The sequence below is a fragment of the Canis aureus genome, chromosome 1, assembly GCF_053574225.1.
Source record: "Canis aureus isolate CA01 chromosome 1, VMU_Caureus_v.1.0, whole genome shotgun sequence".
Classification (NCBI taxonomy): Eukaryota; Metazoa; Chordata; class Mammalia; order Carnivora; family Canidae; genus Canis; species Canis aureus.
This window is the reverse complement of record NC_135611.1, coordinates 36,714,423-36,733,637: the sequence shown is the minus strand read 5'-3', so window position 1 is coordinate 36,733,637 and position 19,215 is coordinate 36,714,423. Positions and strand designations below refer to the sequence as shown.

The 19,215-nt window shown below is 39.9% G+C and overlaps 1 protein-coding gene across 11 annotated transcripts in view; it reads right to left on the bottom strand.

Annotated features, from left to right (window-relative positions):
* Positions 1–1,594: 1,594 nt before the first annotated feature.
* The window catches only part of UTRN (utrophin), a 505,421-nt gene continuing 487,800 nt past the window's right edge, over positions 1,595–19,215 (bottom strand). For 7 of the 11 annotated variants that reach the window (XM_077895925.1, XM_077895934.1, XM_077895937.1 and 4 more), the window contains 5 exons: positions 17,033–17,191; positions 16,403–16,643; positions 13,236–13,344; positions 11,931–12,023; positions 1,595–3,615 (listed from right to left, as the gene is read on the bottom strand). In XM_077895925.1, the coding sequence (XP_077752051.1) occupies positions 3,527–3,615; positions 11,931–12,023; positions 13,236–13,344; positions 16,403–16,643; positions 17,033–17,191 (691 nt within the window). In that variant the 3' untranslated portion in view covers positions 1,595–3,526. Of the gene's footprint in view, positions 3,616–5,983; positions 6,007–11,930; positions 12,024–13,235; positions 13,345–16,402; positions 16,644–17,032; positions 17,192–19,215 lie in introns of all 11 variants that reach the window. The other 4 variants (XM_077895964.1, XM_077895958.1, XM_077895971.1 and 1 more) reach the window with 1 other exon arrangement.

Sequence of the window (19,215 nt, the reverse complement as noted above, 5' to 3'; positions counted from 1 at the left end):
CCCAAACCTAACTTTGCAATTTGCTTTGACTAACAGGACTTAGGCGATGTGGTGGTGTGTCACTTCTCAGCAGAGCCCTCCATTTGCAGCTTGGGCCACTCTATGAGAACATACCCAGTTAGCCCACTAGTGAGTTAAAGAACCCAGACAGATTGCTGCAATCATCCAGTCTGGCCACACCACACCACACCACTCAATAGCCAGTCAACCCAAGACATATGGGCAAGTCCAGCTGTGAGCAGCAAAGTCCTGCTGAGGTCAGCTGAACCTCACATCCTATGAGCTAAAAACCTGCTGATTGCTGAGGTTTTATAGTTGCCATACTGATTATCATGCCCAACAGAAAACTCATACCCCAGGGAGTAGACAGCATGACTGAGATTGGCTCTTGGCCTCCATCAAGGGCTCACTCCTATCACTTATTTAATGTCACATCACAAAAACACTAGCTGATTTTGTATGGCAATGAAGTTTTTGGATCCTGCCTATAGTGCTGGGTGGTGTGGTGTTAGTGGTGTTTTACTGTATTTATATTAAATTTTCAACTAATGAACTCAGAAAAGTCCCTGAAAAAGCTGGTTAACTGAAACAGTTAATATGGGAGTGGGTAGGCAGGGAGATATCCAAGAGCAAACTACATTCTTTAGAAGTATTTGTAGAGGGACACCTGGGTGGCCCAGTCGATTGAGCATCCGACTCTTAGTTTTGGCTCAGGTCATGCTCTCAGGGAAATCGAGCCCTGCTTTGGGCTCGCTGATCAGTGGAGTCTGCTTGAAAGTCTTTCTCCCTCTCCCTCTACCCCTCGTCCCCCATATGCTCTCTCTCAAATAAATAAACCCTTTTAAAAAAATGCTCATATAATCTCAAAGGCAGAGAGAAGTAATAAGCTGAAGTCTTTGTGTAAAGACAAAACATTTTCTTCTGTCCTTATTTCCATTTTCAAGACTTACTCAATAGGTCACTAAAACTCAGCAACGGTCTCCTTAGGAATATTTAATGGGACTATTACTTTGGGGTAGACAGGATGTATAAAATTTATGTTCATTAGACTATATCCATTTTATTTTAACAAATTACACGTTTGGGGATTTTTCTATTTCATATATTGCTTTTACTTTTAGAATCAAGTAATACAGTTCTCACCACTATTTGCCATGGGATGGCTTTAGGAAGAGATTAAAGCTAGTACCAGAATGGTTAAAATTCAGTGCACATAGAAAAAGCACATTATTTAAGGGCAGGAGGCTAAAAGTGGATTTGGAAGAGTAATCAAGTAAATACCAACAGCACCTAGGTTATTAAAACAAAAGCCCAATAGGCTTCACGTACATGTTCTTAACAGCGACATTATTTCTTCCCTATCCATAAGCTTCCATTTGTAAAGGAAATTGAGAATTATATAAAGAAGAGAGAAAAGAGGGACACGGGAAAGAATGAGACAATGAGAACAAGAACAATGCAGTAGTGTGTATGACAGAAAGTAGAGGAAAACATGCAGATTTATCAGTATAAGGCTTTTTTGTATTTTATTTTCATGAATGTATGCTCAGAACTCATCTATCAATGAACACAGCTGAGGAATATCAAAGTCATCTTGTGTTAAAATTACTTTTATTCAGGATGAAAAATACAACATGTGACCAGATTAGATGATAGTCTATGATTAGTTCTTTACCACATATTTCAAAAGAACTACATACTTATTTCCCCTTGTTATTGTGATATATTTCTTTTTTATTTATTATTACTTAGAAGGTTACAATGTAGTGTTTTATGTAGTTTTTCCTTAATAGCAGAGAGAAGACATGTTACACACAATTACAAGCAGAAAAAAATTAATACATATCTTTTCAAAGTAAGAACAAGGAAGACACCAAATCTACAACTTGTAGTTCAGAGTTCAGGGAACGTTTTTTCTTTAAATAGGTGCTTTTCTTGGGTTTGATGTGGCCTGATAAAAGCTCTAGATTTCGCAGACTGCAGCGGCATAAAGCTATTTCCAACACAATGGATGAAGATGGATCTGAGGTAGAAAGGTGGTCATGGCTTTCCTCTTATATAAAACAATTTTCTTCTCAAAATATCTATGCTGCAAATAGACACCCTTGCCCCCCAACCCACCCAACCTATTCTAAAAGAATAGCAATTTCTAACTTTAAGCCTCCTTCTGGCCAAATCCCAGGTCAAGAGAACCCAAAGTTAAAATGTCCTGATGTTTTAAATACACATATGCTTGAATTAAAACACATTATTTTCATTTTTTTTTTTTTGGTTTCTCTACATTTGGTAATTACATGTTTCAACTGAATCAAGTAAATGTTAAATCAGAAGCTGAACCAAATAACTAACTGAATGTATTCAAAGGTACAGGCAAGGGTACCACCATCTAAGTATTAATTTCATTCCTCTGTGGAAGCAGTGACATAGGCGTTTGATAAACATCCTTTCCAAATATACTGATCAAATGAAAAGTAATAAAAAATGTAATCATTCACCCAAAAGGTAAAATGAAACATGCATTAAATTTGTGTTTGCTGTCAGAAAGAAAACAACTGGAAATTTCAAGGATTACAAATGGCTTGAGTATATATAAACAAAAATAGAAGTCTCTTCAAAGGGAATGAAAGACAAAGATGTGTCCTGGTAGCAGAAATAAGTAAAGGTCTGCTGGATATTTAATGGTGAAAATCAAGATCTAGCAACTAAGGAAATGTTATCCTATGTTTTGTTTCTGTGTCAAAATGAAAATATACTTAAATCCGGTAACCTTTGGTGAAATAATCTTTCAGATTATTATAATCCTGCTTTGAGTCTCCTCTATCATATATATTGGGACATGAAATAAATAAAGAAATCAAGACCTACTTACATAGAGCAGGGAAATAAAATGCAGGAAACAAGTCCTGATAGGAATACCAGGTAGGCCCCATAGGACTTTTATTGTGGTTATCCAAGTGGTTACTAAAGAAGTTAAGTATATGATGTCAAATAAAGTTTAGCAGTACACAGAGATGTAGCTTAATTCATATACATAAATATTTGATTGAAATATATAAACTTATTAATTTGGCCAAATCATGGAAACAAATACAAGGAAATCCATTTGGTCATGTGGCTGATGAATTATAAATAACCAAGACATAATGGTAAAAGAGTGGAAAAAAATAAATGAAGTTATTGTACAAGGTTAATATGAAGGAATGTAAAAATGTAACACGGTTTTCTAATTCTTATGCAATTTTTGTCATGGTTATTAAAAAGAAGGTATCATATTATAAAGCCCCCACCCACTTTCCCAATGCTGAATACAGTATACAAATCAGTGACAAATGTATTACCATTTCCAAATACCACTCTGTTCATTAATTTACAATTGCATAGAAAGGGAGGAAGAAAACAATAAACAATAATATATGGTTATTATAAAAACAAAATATCCTTTTCTCTTTGGATAGTCAGTGTTTTACTCCTTCAGTAGAAGACACAGCGCTCAACAGCATGTTTCAAGGAGCCATGGAGCTTCTGATTAAATGGAACTTGGAATTGGCATTTGCTGCAAAGGGCAATACTGTATGTCAGGAAATGTTGGTTGGCTAGATGAACACTTCACATTGCCTGCGGGAGGGGAAACAGTACTGTCAGAACAACATTTACATAGAACATTACACGTAGTGGAGACCTGTCAACTCTTCTGAAAGGGCTTCTTTCAGAACTAGTCAAATCCCATTTTGCTGTGTGTGAAGGGGACCCTCTACAGCTGTGTGACTTTTGCTCCCTGGGATGAGGTCTTTCTCTTTCATCCTGAAGGCATCTAGTCTGCTTTTTATCATTGCAGCTGATGTAGAGGACGTTTGGAAGACTTTTCTCTTGCCCAAATTGGAAACCAAGTTAAAATCGAAAGCACTTGGCTGTTTCTTGCTAGAGGTACCATGGGTGAATGAATTAGGCTGGTGCAAGCACCCTGTCTCTCCCTGGGGAACTGTGGGAGGTCTACTGCTGAGGGGGGATCCTTGACAATTTCAACTGGTCTCCAACTCATGCTGGGGTCCAGACAAGAGGAATGAAAGACAGGACTCATCGTCTAAAGGTGTGTAGTGGTGCCAGTTAATGGACCAGGGCCAATATCCATATAGGCCAGAGAGGATATAAATCTGGGCTGCACTTAGACAACTGGCATCAATCTTTTGAAGGAAATGTCAAAGAGCAGGATCCATCATCATTAAAATCATACCCTTCACTTCTGAATGCATCCTCCAGTTGCTTGCTCCCACCAATATCTGGATCTCTCCTGAAGATACAGCCTTCTCCACAACCTTCTTATACTTGACTATTTTTAATCTCCCATACTTTTTATATATTGGATAAGTGCTTTCTAGGTCCATATACTCTGTTTTTTTCAGGCCTTTCTCTCTCTTCCCTCTCCCCTACCCAACTTTGAATCTCACGCCATCAGACTATATCACCCACTGTGCAGTTATCTTCTGACCCCTTGGGTCACATTCCTCTACTTTTGAAGAATGGCTCACTGTCACCAAACAAAAACTATATTTAAATCTTAATGACTTCAATACCCACAGAGATTAAGTCTTCAGAACTCTAGCCTCTCAGTTCCTCGAGCTCCTCTCCTCCACCCTTGTCAGCCACTCAAACTTTCAAATGGACCTTGCCAATACCTCAACCCCTCCAACACTTCAATTTCAATCACCCTGTCTTCTGACAACTACCTCTACCTTCCCATTTACTTCCATTAGGACCCCAACTCCACCCACCCTTTGCTACCACAAGCCATTCCTCCTCCCCCATTTTCTTCTGTCTCCTGCAACTACAGTGTCATCACTTCTTGCCTTACAAGCTTAGATGCCTGCTTCAATCAGTATCAGCATGCCTCCCTTGAATTGTTATTGTACCCTCTCGGCCAAATCACAACTTCAACTCTGGTTAAAAGCAACCCTCAGCCAACCCTGGTGCTTGTGCTTATGAACTTGAATGTGGCCATGGGACAACACACAGCCCTGCAGACCGGCCTCACATTAAATTCATATGCAGGCACCATAAGTCATGCTGAATGCCACCTCACAGTCACACGACTTCCTTGCCGACCTCCTGGTCCCCAAGCAGGTAGGGCACATCCTCCAGTCTCTCCTCACACCTCTGACACCCCCTCCCATCCTCACTCTCTGCTGAAGCCCTGGCTTCCGAGTCACTGAGACAGCACAAGCAATTTTCCTCACTGAGGTGAAGTCCTGCCATCTCTGGAGTTCTCACCTCCCATCTGCTAATTGATTTGAGATTTCCTTTTTTCCCATCCAGGTTCTAAAGACCACTTGTCTGTGCTTCTTGTTAGGACCCTGGCCCCTCATGCCATGAAGACAAGAGCACAATCAGAAGGTTAAAGATTCATAAACAAGTTCATGAAAGAACATGTTCTCCAAAGATGTGCTGAGGTCCTGTGGCTCCCTAGTGCTAAGAGGACCAGATAAGGAAAACCCTGCAAGGTATAAAGGTACAGCTGCCCACCTTTCTCAGCAAATTCTTCCCCTCCCCTCCTCAGTCAACTTTTAAAAGAAAAATCAAAACCTGAGCCTCCTCCAAGTAACAAAACCACTTCGTGTACCGCTGCAGTCACAGTTTTTAAGTCGACGGTCTGTGACAGCTGCCTTAAGTACATATCTGGGAGAGCGGTGGTCCCCCAAATCTACCCAGGGCGACTCTGCACAGTATGCATGAGGCCAGTAAAATGCTGTTAGAACACAAAGGATCAGGCACCAGGTATTTTGGGGCATCTGGAAGAACTGGCATGGGAGGGGCTTCTCCCTCTCCAGACTGACCAACTGTTGTACGGAATTAACTAGCATTTAAAGGTCAAGCAAGTTTACTGTTTTACACGGGGAATAATGTCTGGCACTCAAATCAAAAGCAGAGAATCTGCTCCCTCTGGGTTATAATCAGCAGCACCTGAGCCCATCGACCCACTGACCCTTACCTGTGGCCTGCTGGGGAGATTGGCTGAAAGAGAAAACAAAAGAAATCAGTGGAAGGTGCTGTGGCTGCCTTGCTGGCTCCCCCTGTCAGGCATGCAAAAGTGGGGAATGCACAGCTCCCAGCTGTTAAGTGGGTGTTAATAAGAAAATACGAAACAGGGATGCCTGAGTGGCTCAGAGGTTGAGCGTCTGCCTTTCGCTCAGGGCATGATCCTGGGATCCAGGATCGAATCCCACATGGGCTCCCTGCATGGAGCCTGCTTCTCCTTCTGCCTATGTCTCTTCCTCTCTGTGTCTCTTGTGAATAAATAAATAAAATCTTTAAAAAAAAAAAAAAGGAAATACGAAACAGGTTTTGGTTTTTCTTTCTTTCCTTTTTTTTTTGGCTAGATTCTTTAACAAAGACTAGTTTCTTTTCCCTAGTTTCTCATATCCTATGTCCTTTAGGATATAAACATTCTACCAAAACATGCAAAACATATGCTGGCTCTCAAGTATGTACACCAAAGCCTTCACTGAATAACTAGTTTTAAAAAAAAAAAAAAATCTTAAAATTCCCTGTTGAAATCCTGCCCTGGATTTGGTTTATGTATCCACACACAGCAAGTTCTGCCTATTTTGCTGAAGAGCACAAATTCGGACTGACAGGTGATCAGGGAAATGAAGGGGCAAGCATCTTCAGTCTCTACCCCCTTGGCTCATCCTGGCCCCAAAGGCCTAGGAAGCTGGTGGCAATGTGCTTGCCTCAGACAAAGGGCTGGCTGGCCTCACCCCCATAGTCTTGTGGGCACCTAGGCTAATCACTGTGCTATGGAGGGGCCCAGTCAAGAGCACTGGAGAAGCTGGAATATGGTGGCCAATTCGCCTTTGTGGCTGAGTTGCTCCATTGCTTCCTGGTTACAGAAAGCACGGCCAGCATAGATGATTCAGTGGGCATTGTAGCGGGGGGCACAGGAAGTGGGTCTGGGGATGTTCTGCCTCTCAAGGATGGCAACATCTGCTCTGCGTCAAATAAGAATCGTCCCTCATTATCTACCATGTTGCACTCCTTCCATCTCTCATTTTTTTGTGTGCTGAGGGGGGGAAAAAAGACATCCATGACCACACAGTGGGTGCTCTGTGAGAACAACAGAATGAACAAGGGCCTATTTATGATGCTTGGAGGGAAAGTAGGAGCACCCATCATATCTGGGGAAGAATGAGGCTAAAATCCAGCCTAGTTCTACCAGATACATAAGTTACAGCAAGAAAACACAAGAGTAGACGTGCTTCCCACTAAGTTACACCTAGGGAGTGCTCCGTTGCATTACTATTAAGTACACCAGAGCTACTTACACTTCTCTTCAGCATAATGAACAGCCAAACCCAAACCAAAATTGAATCCATTTGCTCCAAATCAGCATCATTAACCCTACAGCTATTTATTTATTTGAAGTAGGCTCTACACCCAGTGTGGAGCCCAACATAGGCCTTGAACTCACAACCTAGAGATCAAAGCCTGAACTGAGATCAGGAGTTGGGAGTGTTAACCAACTGAGCCACCTAGGATCCCCTAACTCTACGGCTTTTTACCAAATAAAAGGCTATGAGTACTCCACCGAACAAACTGTACAATCTATTTCTAAGAAAAATCAGGAAATCCTTGTGTTTTAGTAGGTTTTGAGTTTATGATGAATGTCATTCAAGTTTAATAGACATGGGCAATTCACAGTGAAAATTTGCCTGTAGATAAAAAATAATTTTAAAAGCATTTGAGGTGCCTGGGTGGCTCACTGGTTGAGCATAAGCTTTCGGCTCAGGTCACGATCCTGAGGTCCTGGGATCAAGTCCTGCATTGGGCTCCCTGTAGGCAGCCTGCTTTTCCCTTTGCCTATGTCTCTGCCTCTCTCTGTGTGTCTCTCATGAATAAATAAATAAAATCTAAAATAATAATAATAATAATAATGGTCTGTCAGCCAAAAATACTCAGTATTAGTATCCTGTATATTTGGATGACATAAAATGAAAAAACTGAAAGGATTTCACATTAAAAAAATTAGGCAGTCTGAAAAGTTTGGTATGTGTATTAGTTAATGGGCAACACAGTGAAAATCCCTTCATTAACGCCTTGTCAGGAAAAGATGAAAATGCCTTCCTCTCTGCTCTGAAACTTATGTAAATAATTAAAAGAAGACTTTAAAAGGCCATAATTCAAGGATGCTATCAGGAACAACTGGGATATTAATTTGAGACAGAAATTCTAAAGTGTTATGTGCTATAGTATACAGACCCAGAAAAAAAAAATGCCATGTTTAAGTAGGCAATTCATGCAATTACGATTTATGAATACAGTTTCATTATAATTCCAGGATTGCCAGGAGTGTAAATTCACTTGTGACCATGCTAATTTTTAATCCACAAAGGATCAAAAGTCAAGATTAACATGCAGATCAATGCATTGTATGCTGGTGACAAGCAGTTTTAAAGTTCTCATTAGTAACAGGGGCTCAGGGGATTGGTTTGGCATTGGGAGAGTGCCAATCTGATTTGCTTAGAAAAATCCTCCAAAGGTGGTCAGGAAGCTTTGGGAACGCAAAGGTTTATTAAAAGATTTGCTAGCTGAGCAATTTAAAAGGGGCCACAAAGAAAATGAATCCTACAAACCTTCTATATACTACCCAGGGAAACTTTACCAATTAAACCTTCCAGGTTAGAAAATACAATTATTCATTCATTCAATTCAGAACATGAACAGGGCACAAAGTCTAAATCAGGTGCTATGTCTATTCTGTACCAATTTTTAAAAGGTTTAATAACTTTAGATGCAACTAAAAATATGTATCAATTTTATAAATAAGTAAACTAATCTTTTATTTTTAGGGAACACTGTTCCTTATCTTGGAGAGTTTTTTTATTACCAAAGCAAAATACAGGATATAGATATGAACAAAATCAGACTAAACTCAAATAGCAGAACTTCAGAAACCAAAAATAATAAGATTGAAAAGTCAGAGGATTCTTTTTTTTTTAATTATTTATTTATTTATTTATTTATTTATTTATTTATTTATGATAGTCACAGAGAGAGAGAGAGAGAGGCAGAGACACAGGCAGAGGGAGAAGCAGGCTCCATGCACTGGGAGCCTGATGTGGGATTCGATCCCGGGTCTCCAGGATCGCGCCCTGGGCCAAAGGCAGGCGCCAAACCGCTGCGCCACCCAGGGATCCCAAGTCAGAGGATTCTAAAATACCCCACTCATCGTTTCATATGTGGAAGGTACCTGAACTCTTCAAAATAACAGATGACCAGTAATGGTCATGCATAGAAAATTATAATTCTGTTAAGTATCTGTGAATATACAAACTTAAGACTATGAGAACATGGGGCCAGCGTCCCATGAAGAATTCTTAGTGCTCCACAATCCACCTTCACGACACAAAAGGGCACGGATGAAGAGGGCACCAGTGCAGAGTAAGAATTCAATCTGTCATGAAGGTACCACTGAAGGTATACACTCTGCTCAGGAACCAATAGCATCTGTTAATGAGATTCCAACCAAAAGGAATTTTATATGTACCTTTAAGGGAAGCCATGAAATTAGATGAACATAATTTTTTTTTTACTCGTTTTGCCTTATAATTATGATTATTATTTATATTCTCCTCTAAAATAAGACAGATTAATCTTTTATACTATCTAGATACAAGAATATACTAGGAAAAAGATTTACGTGTCACTGCTGTATGACAAACTTAAAAAAAGACACATCATGAATTTCTAACATAATGTTAATATGGAAATTCTACATCTATGGTCACTGTAAAGAATTTAATTAAATACACATAAACATAATTAAACATCCTAACTCTCACTGCCAACTGACTTTTACATTTGAATATGTCTATCACATTTAAATACAAACTTCTAAACAGACTTTGATTTACCAAATTTGTTCTTAACTGATAATTAATGTATTTGGATTTAAGCTGAACTAAAAAGTAATTTCATTTACCAATTCAATCTTGAAATTCTATCTTTTATCATGACCATGATGAGGTCTTATCTAGCCATTAAGTAACATACGACTCTGAATCAAAATCTCTAAAAAAAAAATCCAACTTTAATATAAAATATTTAATCTGCTCATCTACTGTGGGTATTAAGGGCCTAGAATATATGAAACAGTCTGATAGCAATATGGTCTTTGACCTCTTAAGCCTCTGTGAGACTTTAGATGGCACATACATCTGCACAAGTGGGCACATGTGTTTTGGGGAGTAGGGGGACTGACATACAGTAAATACAATTAAGGAAACTTTGAGAAGTATAATCACAGATAATAATTGGAAAATGACACATTCTCAAATATAAATATATTTATGTGCTTGTGGAAGCTGTACTATGTCCCTTAGGCAAATACTTCTGAAAATTCAGGGAAGACTATATTTCAAATAGCTATTTCCACTTCCTCCTAATGATGGCATTTTTATAAACTGTAGAGTTGTATAAGTTGAAGCATATTTTTTAATGAAGTCAATATATCTTATTTAAATACCTGCCTGGTAAAGCCTTTTTTCATCATTTAGGATGGTATTTTCTGGGACAGTATGAAAAAGAGTGACATAATATGCTGTTTTATATATGTACCACCATATATAAGATATATATGAGAAGTTGTTTCATATATATGGTACCAAATATAATATATATTATACATAACAGTAGTATATATACATGCTAAAATCTTAATTTAGTGGCTGTCTAGATTTAAAATAAATTTGAGAGGAAATCACCCTAAAATAAATGATATATTCATATTTCTTTAAAAGATTATTTAAAATAAACTGTGGCATCAAGTAGTATGCATACATACAAGTAAGCTGCTTCTGTTTGAAATAGCATAAGTGTTTCTGGTGAGAGCTCAGTAGAAACTGTGAGGTGACAAGAGGCTAAAGTCAAAAAGTTTGGGGGAAAAAATCAATAAATAACATTACATAATTTCCCCTGGGATTTCAGCTGCTTTCTTTTGATTATTTTCTGGCTCTTGATAGTTCATATAGAAAAGTCACAGGGTCATAATCTGTGATGCCTTCAATTATTTGGCCTTTATGCAGTGATTGTTTTATTCCACAAGGAAAGAAACCAGAAGAAAGAAAATCAAAGAGAAAAAAAATCCTGAAGATAATCCCCTTGCAGAACTGAATCTGATGACATCAGGGAACAATGTGTGAAGAAAAGAGAGTGAGGGGTAGCCCCGGTGGCGCAGCGGTTTAGCGCCGCCTGCAGCCTGCAGCCCGGGGTGTGATCCTGGAGACCCAGGATCGAGTCCAACATTGGGCTTCCTGCATGGAGCCTGCTTCTCCCTCTGCCTGTGTCTCTGCCTCTCTCTTTGCTCTCTCTGAATGAATAAATAAATAAATCTTAAAAAAAAAAAAAAAAGAAAAGAGAGTGAGGCCACCTGGCTAGCTTAGTCGGTGGAGATGCGACTCTTGATCTGGGGGTTGTGGGTTTGGGCCCCATGTTGGATGTAGAGATTAGTTAAAAATAACTTTTTTTTTTAAAGAGGGAATTACATCAGAAGAAGCTATTTTCATGCTTTGTTTGGTATGCTGCCGAAAGCTCTTTTTTGAAATAATAACACATTTCTTACTATAGTTTGTGCTGGAGAGGGGTAATTTCTTACAAAGGGGCTTGTTTCATTTGCCGTCAGGCTATATCATTCATAAGGGACAATGGAACCTCTCAAAGAACAGGACTATATCACTGCAGCCCAGTGATGTGATGGCATTAAGCTGAGCTTCATTTGCTTTGTCGACACATAGAAAGTTTGATTTATTTCCAAATAATATTCAATCCTCTTTCTAATACTGGTTTTTGCTATCCTACCAAAGAAGACAAAGGGCCCCAAGCAGGAAAAAAGAAATGGAAGGGAACGTCGTAGTGGTAGTGTTAGGATCTCTCATACTCACGGCAGCAAGATGGAAATGTACTATTGATCTGCTCCATAAACTCTGTGAGGTCCGTGCTGGTGTCATGTGGGGGAGCCAGCAGGTCCTCGGCCACTGCCACAGCAGAGGAAAAGAAGAACAAACAGTTTTGAAAGAAATGCCCAGCCATCTACCAAAACCCAATGTTGGGAGAAAATACTAACCCTAGCCTCTCAATATCAACATGAAAATCATTCTCCTTGAAGAGGACAATTTTAGGGAACACTACCAAAACCATTTTTGTATCACTTTGTTGGTAATTTCATATAAATAAAATGTATTAGATGTTTCTGTTGGAAGATTCCATGTGCCAGGGGAAAATTTAGGAGTGAAAAATAAGTAATGCAGTCCCATTACTTCAATTTATTAAATGGAATTCCATTATTTTGCATTCCAAGTGTTTTTTCAGAGAAAAAAAATATTCTATCAGTTTTTTTTTCCCCTTCTTTCTTTCTTCTTAAAGAGTGTGGCATGGGCTAGCTTATATTGCCACAAATCTAGAAGTATTTTATAAGATACTTTTTACTTTGCTGTTTTTTATTCTATAACCAATAGCAAACTAATTCACTTATTTAAAACAAGAGAATATTGATATTTTAGTTTTTTTCTGATTAATATAGTAAAAGATATAAACAAATTAATTTGGTTAAAATGTGTGGTCCTAAGGGGAATTTTAGAACTTAAATTTCATCAATAACAAAATGTCATTCCTGAATGCTGGTTGACAGAGTCCTTCCTAGCAGCAGTGGCAAGCCCCTTTTGGACCAAGGACGGGCCGAGTGAGTGAGACCTTGGTTTCAGATGGGGACAAGGAAGATGGCAATATCTATAGGATAGAAGCTAGCATGGAAAAAGCAGACTATTCAGTTTCCAGACCTGGGCAGAGAAACCCATCCTTGATATAATATACTTTAGGATTATATTCCAAATATGTACAAATATAAATTTTAGAGACAGAATATTTACTTTAAAAAAATCATTCTGAAGGCAGAGCAAAAATCAAATTATTGCTCATCTCAAAAGGAAAGAGCACTTTTTTTCATCTTTTGCCAAAATTCAATCCACTCTGACACATTATATAAGCAAATGTATTATAGATTATTATTCTAAAATGTTTGCTTTCTGGATGTTGTTAAAATGTCTTTGTATGCAGCTGCACACAAAGAGAATATGAAACTCCTTTATGCTCTAAGGCATGGGTGAGTAAGAAGACTATTTAAAATGAAATGGCAAAGTGCAGAGCAGAGCTGGGGAGGGGGCGGTTAGCCAGGTCCTGGGGACACCAACCTGCTTGGTGGAACTGTGGGTCAGGGTCAGGATCCAGCGAGTAGCTCAGAGCAGACTGCTGAGGTGAAGCCCAGGGGGAGACGCCGTTGATTCGGGAATCCGATTCAGGCTGCAATCACATTCAGAAGTTAAAGCAGGGAAGGATTCAAACAACTGCTAAAGAAAGCATTTTCGGTTCTTACATCTGTAGATAATTAAATCATGTGGGGTTCTTTGGCCACAGAAATTTAGAATACACGTTTTCATCAGTTTGGCGGGCTCCCTAGTACTTTACGTGAGTACTGAGTGATCTGTCTCCTTCAGTTTGGGCTCCTTGAAGAGCTCAGTGGGTTAGAATGTGACCTTTACCAGTGTCAGTTTCATCCCTCAATTTTTCTATGATTTTTATGTCAACCAAGTGAATTTAGAAACAGGTTGCATTCATCTTTTAAAAAGGAGCACTGGGATCCCTGGGTGGTGCAGCTGTTTGGCGCCTGCCTTTGGCCTAGGGCACGATCCTGGAGACCAGGGATCGAATCCCACGTCAGGCTCCCGGTGCATGGAGCCTGCTTCTCCCTCTGCCTGTGTCTCTGCCTCTTTCTCTCTCTCTGTGACTATCATAAAATAAAATTAAAAAAAAAAAAAAAAGGAGCACTGCTTCTCATACAGTAAATTTATCTAATTTCAAAATCAGCTAATTTCTTTATTTAAATTAATATTTGAAGGCAATACTGGAAAGGTAAGGACACAATTTTGGATTCACATGCTTGAATTCAAACTCCACCACTCAGAACCTACCTAAGTCTGAACAAATTTTATAACCTTGTGTGCCTTGGATTCTTTACTTAGAAACTGGGGATGGTAAAAAGAGTGCCTGTGCCAAAGGATTCTGTGAGGAGGATGATCGGTTAGTATTTCCACAGAGATTAGAATACAATCTTACACACAGTAAGCATTTTGTAAACATGCTCTGCACAAAGCTTTGAAATGGTGACAGACACACTGACAAGTATGTGTTCAAATTACAAAGTGTGATCCATTTTACAGAGAAGGCAGACATTACAACATTTTTGATGCCAGTCTTCCCATTCAATTTATATTCGTTGAAGTCTGGTGCTTTCGCCCGTTTTTTACTGTCAGGTGATTTTTCCATCTACTTCTGGCATTCATGCTAAATCATTAAGAAGAGATAAGAGGCCCACAGTCTGGGATATACAGAGCCATTTAGATATCAGCTATCTCTAAAAGCATTACTGTGCAATTCTGAAGGCACATGAGCCATTAGGCAGCTCTGTCTAATGGGATGGAGAGAGTCAGGGGGAGGGGAGTAGAGAAGCAGAAGAGCCGTTAGCTCTCCAACAGGCTATGGCAAATAAAGCTTTTGAGCACGGCTTCCCTCCGCAGTGATTCTATCGCTGCACTAGGTTAATAATAACACTTCATATTTTAAATCAGAGATTTCAAGGAAAAATTCATCCCTTCTACAGCCACCATGGGGAAACTTCAAAAACACGGGGCTTGCAATGTGGCTGTTCCAACGTATGTGACCAGCACCAGAGAAGACTCAAACATTCCAGAGGGCTTCAGGAAAGCTCGAGGGGAACTAGTGTTTTCTAATGATGCTCAGTTTGGAGGTCCAAAGCAAGCCTTCCTTAAAACATTCTGACACAAATCCTGAAACAGTGACAGATATATACAGAAAAGTATATGGTCAAAAGGGGTGATCTGTGGCCTGCTGTGTAGGTAATGCAGAAATCACGCTGTTCTGGATGAATCTGACAAGTTAAAAGATACTGACAGCAACTGTGACAAGATGGTTTTCTGACATTTGAGAAGATCACTGGAGGAAAAGTTGTTTCGGCCTCTGACTGGATAAATCCTTTCTGGAGAAAGGCATGGCCTATTCACTGCCTGGGGCCCCATGCTACACAGGCCAGAGGAAACGGCGAAAGACAACATGAATGGTGATGTCAGGGATTCTTCAAGAAAGATAAAGTCTAGCCCCATCTGTGGGGATTACCCAATATGCACCTGCTACCCAGGCATCTTCATGTCTAGTTCTCTGATACAACTCCTATTCTTTAACTGCTAGATTTAAGCAAGTAGCTAATTCTCCATAGTGTTGTGTCTTTATGTGTGATACTATCTTGCTGTATATTATACTGTCTTGTCTCCGTCTCTAATAGGACTGCAAAGCAACAAGAAGGAAAAAAACTACGTTTGATGCTTCTTTTATATCCCAAAGAAGAGTGTTTTTCAAAATTGTGGGCTATTATCCCCTGATGAGCTATAAAATTGATTTGGTAGGTACTGACCCAGCATGAAGAAAGAAAAGAGGGAGAGATGAAAAATGGGAATGAGGGAGGGAGAAAGAGAAACGAGAAACACAGGAAGGAAGAGAGGAAGGACAGACAGAAAGAGGAAGGAAAGAAACTTAAAAAGATAGAAAATAAGGGCAGCCCCGGTGGCTCAGCGGTTTAGCGCCGCCTTCAGCCCGGGGTGTGATCCTAGAGACCTGGGATCAAGTCTCACGTCGGGCTCCCTTCATGGAGCCTGCTTCTCCCTCTGCCTGTGTCTCTGCCTCTCTCTCTCTTTCTATGTCTCTCATGAATAAATAAATAAAATCTTAAAAAAAAGAAAATAAGAGACAGCATTTTTTATAATGGCAATTATTATGTTGTATTCATCATGCAGGTATACATTCATCATAATGTAAATTATATTTCTTACTGTCAGAAAAGTGTGCCAACAACTGCCATAAAACATGGCTCGATGTTAGGAAGTGATAGCTGCTCATTAATAAACATCTGTCACTGAATTTCTTGAAAAGACCTCACTGAAAGGAAGGCTGTAGTATGAAGAGCTCCAATGGCTTCCTTCCCCTTAGTCTCTACAGAGTTCCCACATGTCATTTATGCAGATGTATGTTACAGGGTCTTTTCCCTTTAAATATTCAGAACTGGGTTAGATTTCAGGGTTATACAAGAATGGGAAATTCCATTTTAAGTGGGGCAAGCCCACTTTTTGAGCCTGTGGAAAATATGATGCTTCCATCTGAAGAGCCTAAATTAAGCACGGAGGTGAGAGGCTGTAGGGGAGCCTCTCTGCTGAAGCTGGGACCACCCCCCGAGACAGACGGAGCTGAGGGTGGGGGGCACGGGTGCCACATTGAGTTCCACACACTCTACCTGCTCCAGCAGCTGTCGAAGGCGATGGAGTTGAGATTCCAGCTGCTTATTATGATCTTCTAAAATCTGCATCCGAGCCTCCAGCCGCCCTTTGTGCTGCCTAAGGAGTTTGGCTTCTGCGATGAGCTCCGAGTCTTCAGACGTGTGGTGAGGAGATACAACAGAGTCTGGAGGTGACCCGACAGGGAGACCCCTTCTCAGGTGTTGCTCCTTCAGCTGCTCATATTCCACCTGCAGGTTTCTAACGCAGAGAAGGAAAAATTGGAATTACCATTGGGTGCATCGTCTTCTCTCTGAAACTGCCCACGAGCTCCAGATTTAACTGAGGCTACTTCTTTCTTTCTAGAAACATTCTTTCTAAAAACATTTCTTGACAGTGAGATGAGTACGCATGAACAAAACTATAGCTTTAAGCAAGTGTTCTGACAGACACGGTCCAGGAACCCTCACATGTGTGATCACAGTGTCCCAGTTTATTAGTCTCCTCTAAAACCTGGACTCCACCTTGATTTCTTAGAAAACACCTCTGAAAAGAGAATGGGTAGGGATCATACTGAAGTTATTATTAAAGAATTTCCCTTCAGAAGTTTGCCCAGGGGGACTTAGCTTCTTCTCCCAGGTTGGGCGCACCTTTGTTCTTCCTCCAAGTCGGCAATGATCCGCTCCAGTTCTCCACGTTCTTCCCTTTCTACCGACTTCAGGATCTGAGCTGGACTCTGGGGCTGGCTGACTGGGGACTCCCCTCCAAGCGTCTGACAGTACTGCTGGATGAGGGCATGCTCGTCCTCCCTAGGGAGACAAAACACACACACACACACACACACACACACACACACACACACACACATATGGAGGCTCCCATGTGGGTATGGATGTCTTTGGATATTAGGGAAATAGAAATAATGATGATGGGGATGGCTGCTGGGCCAGGTTTGCCTTAAAGCTCAAAATCCCTCTAATGTACCTCTAAAACTCTAGGAAGATATTTATCTAAAAGGTACGTGTACTCTACATACCACCATTTCCTGTTTTGCCTTAGGCTAACATGTACATATGACAAACCTTAGAAGAGATTCTACTCAGCAGAAGTATCCAAGAAGGTACACTACTTAAACAGTTAATATAAAAGATATGTTAGGCATAATCAGTAATTGAATGCCAAAAGAGTAGATTAAAAGACTTAAAAATAAACTGTATATCACCAAAATTCATATGTGGAAACTTCACTTCCAGTGTGATGGCACCTGGAGGCAGGGCCTTTGGGAGGTGATCAGATCATGGGGGTGGAGCTTCACGAACAAGATTAGTGTCCTTAGAGAGTCTAGAGCGATGGCTTCCCCCTTTTGTCACATGACGACAAAGTGAGAAGAAAGCCATTTATGAACCAGGAAGAGGGCTCTCACTGGACCCCAAATCTGCTAGTATCTTGATCTTGAACTTCCAGCCTCCAACTCTGTGATAAATAAATGTCATTTCTAAGCTGCCCAGCCAATAATATTGTGTTAAAGCAGCACAAATGGACTAAGGCCTAAGCTGATTTCACCGTCTTTAGCATTTGGTTGAAAGCCATTTTGTCATGCTTTGTTAACCCACAGAATGGAAGAATATAATCCTCAGATTCTTTCATCCAAAGACATAGCAAAAATTATGATTGTAGATATTTATAAAATATCTGCAGATATTTTACTTGATTTATCAGCATGTCTTCACTAGGATCAATCATTTTGCATTAAAACAAGAAACTACAGTTACTTAGACTCTCCTACTTTTCTAACTACTTGTCTAATGAATCAGACATATCGATCATGTGGTCGAATGTAACAACTGACAGAAACAGAAGCATCATAAAATAGACAAAATTGATACAATCTTGAGAAGGAAATGTTCAGCAGCATGCCTGGAAGACCTTCTCTTTTTTTATGGGGAGATTCAGTTGGATCTCTCTATAGTCATGGAAAGGACAGACCTCCTGGCTAATGCTAGCTGGATGCTCTAGCTGTGGAATATATACTTTAGCAGATTGGACCTGGTCTGTTTTGATAGTGTTTGGTAAACAAATCCTAGAATCTATGGATTTATAGGATAGGGCTTCAGAAAAACATGTAAAACATGTAGCTCTTAGGGTATAAAATGGAGCTATCTCAAGATGAACCAGCTCCTCTGAAAGTGATGTAACTGCAAATGTCGCTTTAGAGACCTCGTCTTGTCACACTGGGGTCAGAGCATACCCTAACGCAGTCAGAAAGAACCTAGTGAGCTGTGAGGGCAGTCTGGGACCTCTTATTTGTGCCCTGTGCCTAATGAGCAACACTTGATACGAGGTAAGCTCTTTGATTCTTCTGAGTCTGATTTGAAATTGCAACACTGTGTGATCACAGTTTCCTATGTGATATAAAGGGGACTTGAAATTGCCTCTGAGAATTAGTGAACTCATAGAAAAGGTTTGTCCTGAGCATTGAGAGCAGAATGATATGATGAAGCAAAAGAGAAAGATGAGTGTTATGCCTGCAGAACAGCCAAAGCAAAGGTTCAGATAAACTACTGATTGATATCTTTTGCTTCCTTAATTGGTAGCCTCTCCTTCTCTCAAAGTTCTACATGGAGAGAGTGTGTGTGGACATATATTTAGCAAAAATAAAGGTCATACACTTTACTTAGGATCACAATATAAACATCAATATCTAACCTCACATCCTTCTACTATCAACTTCAGATGGGAAGGAGTAGGACCTTTACCACTCAGTGAGAAACTGGAAATAAGGAACATGGATGGGATAAAGACTGAAATAAGCTATGGCACCAACTTTTGATGA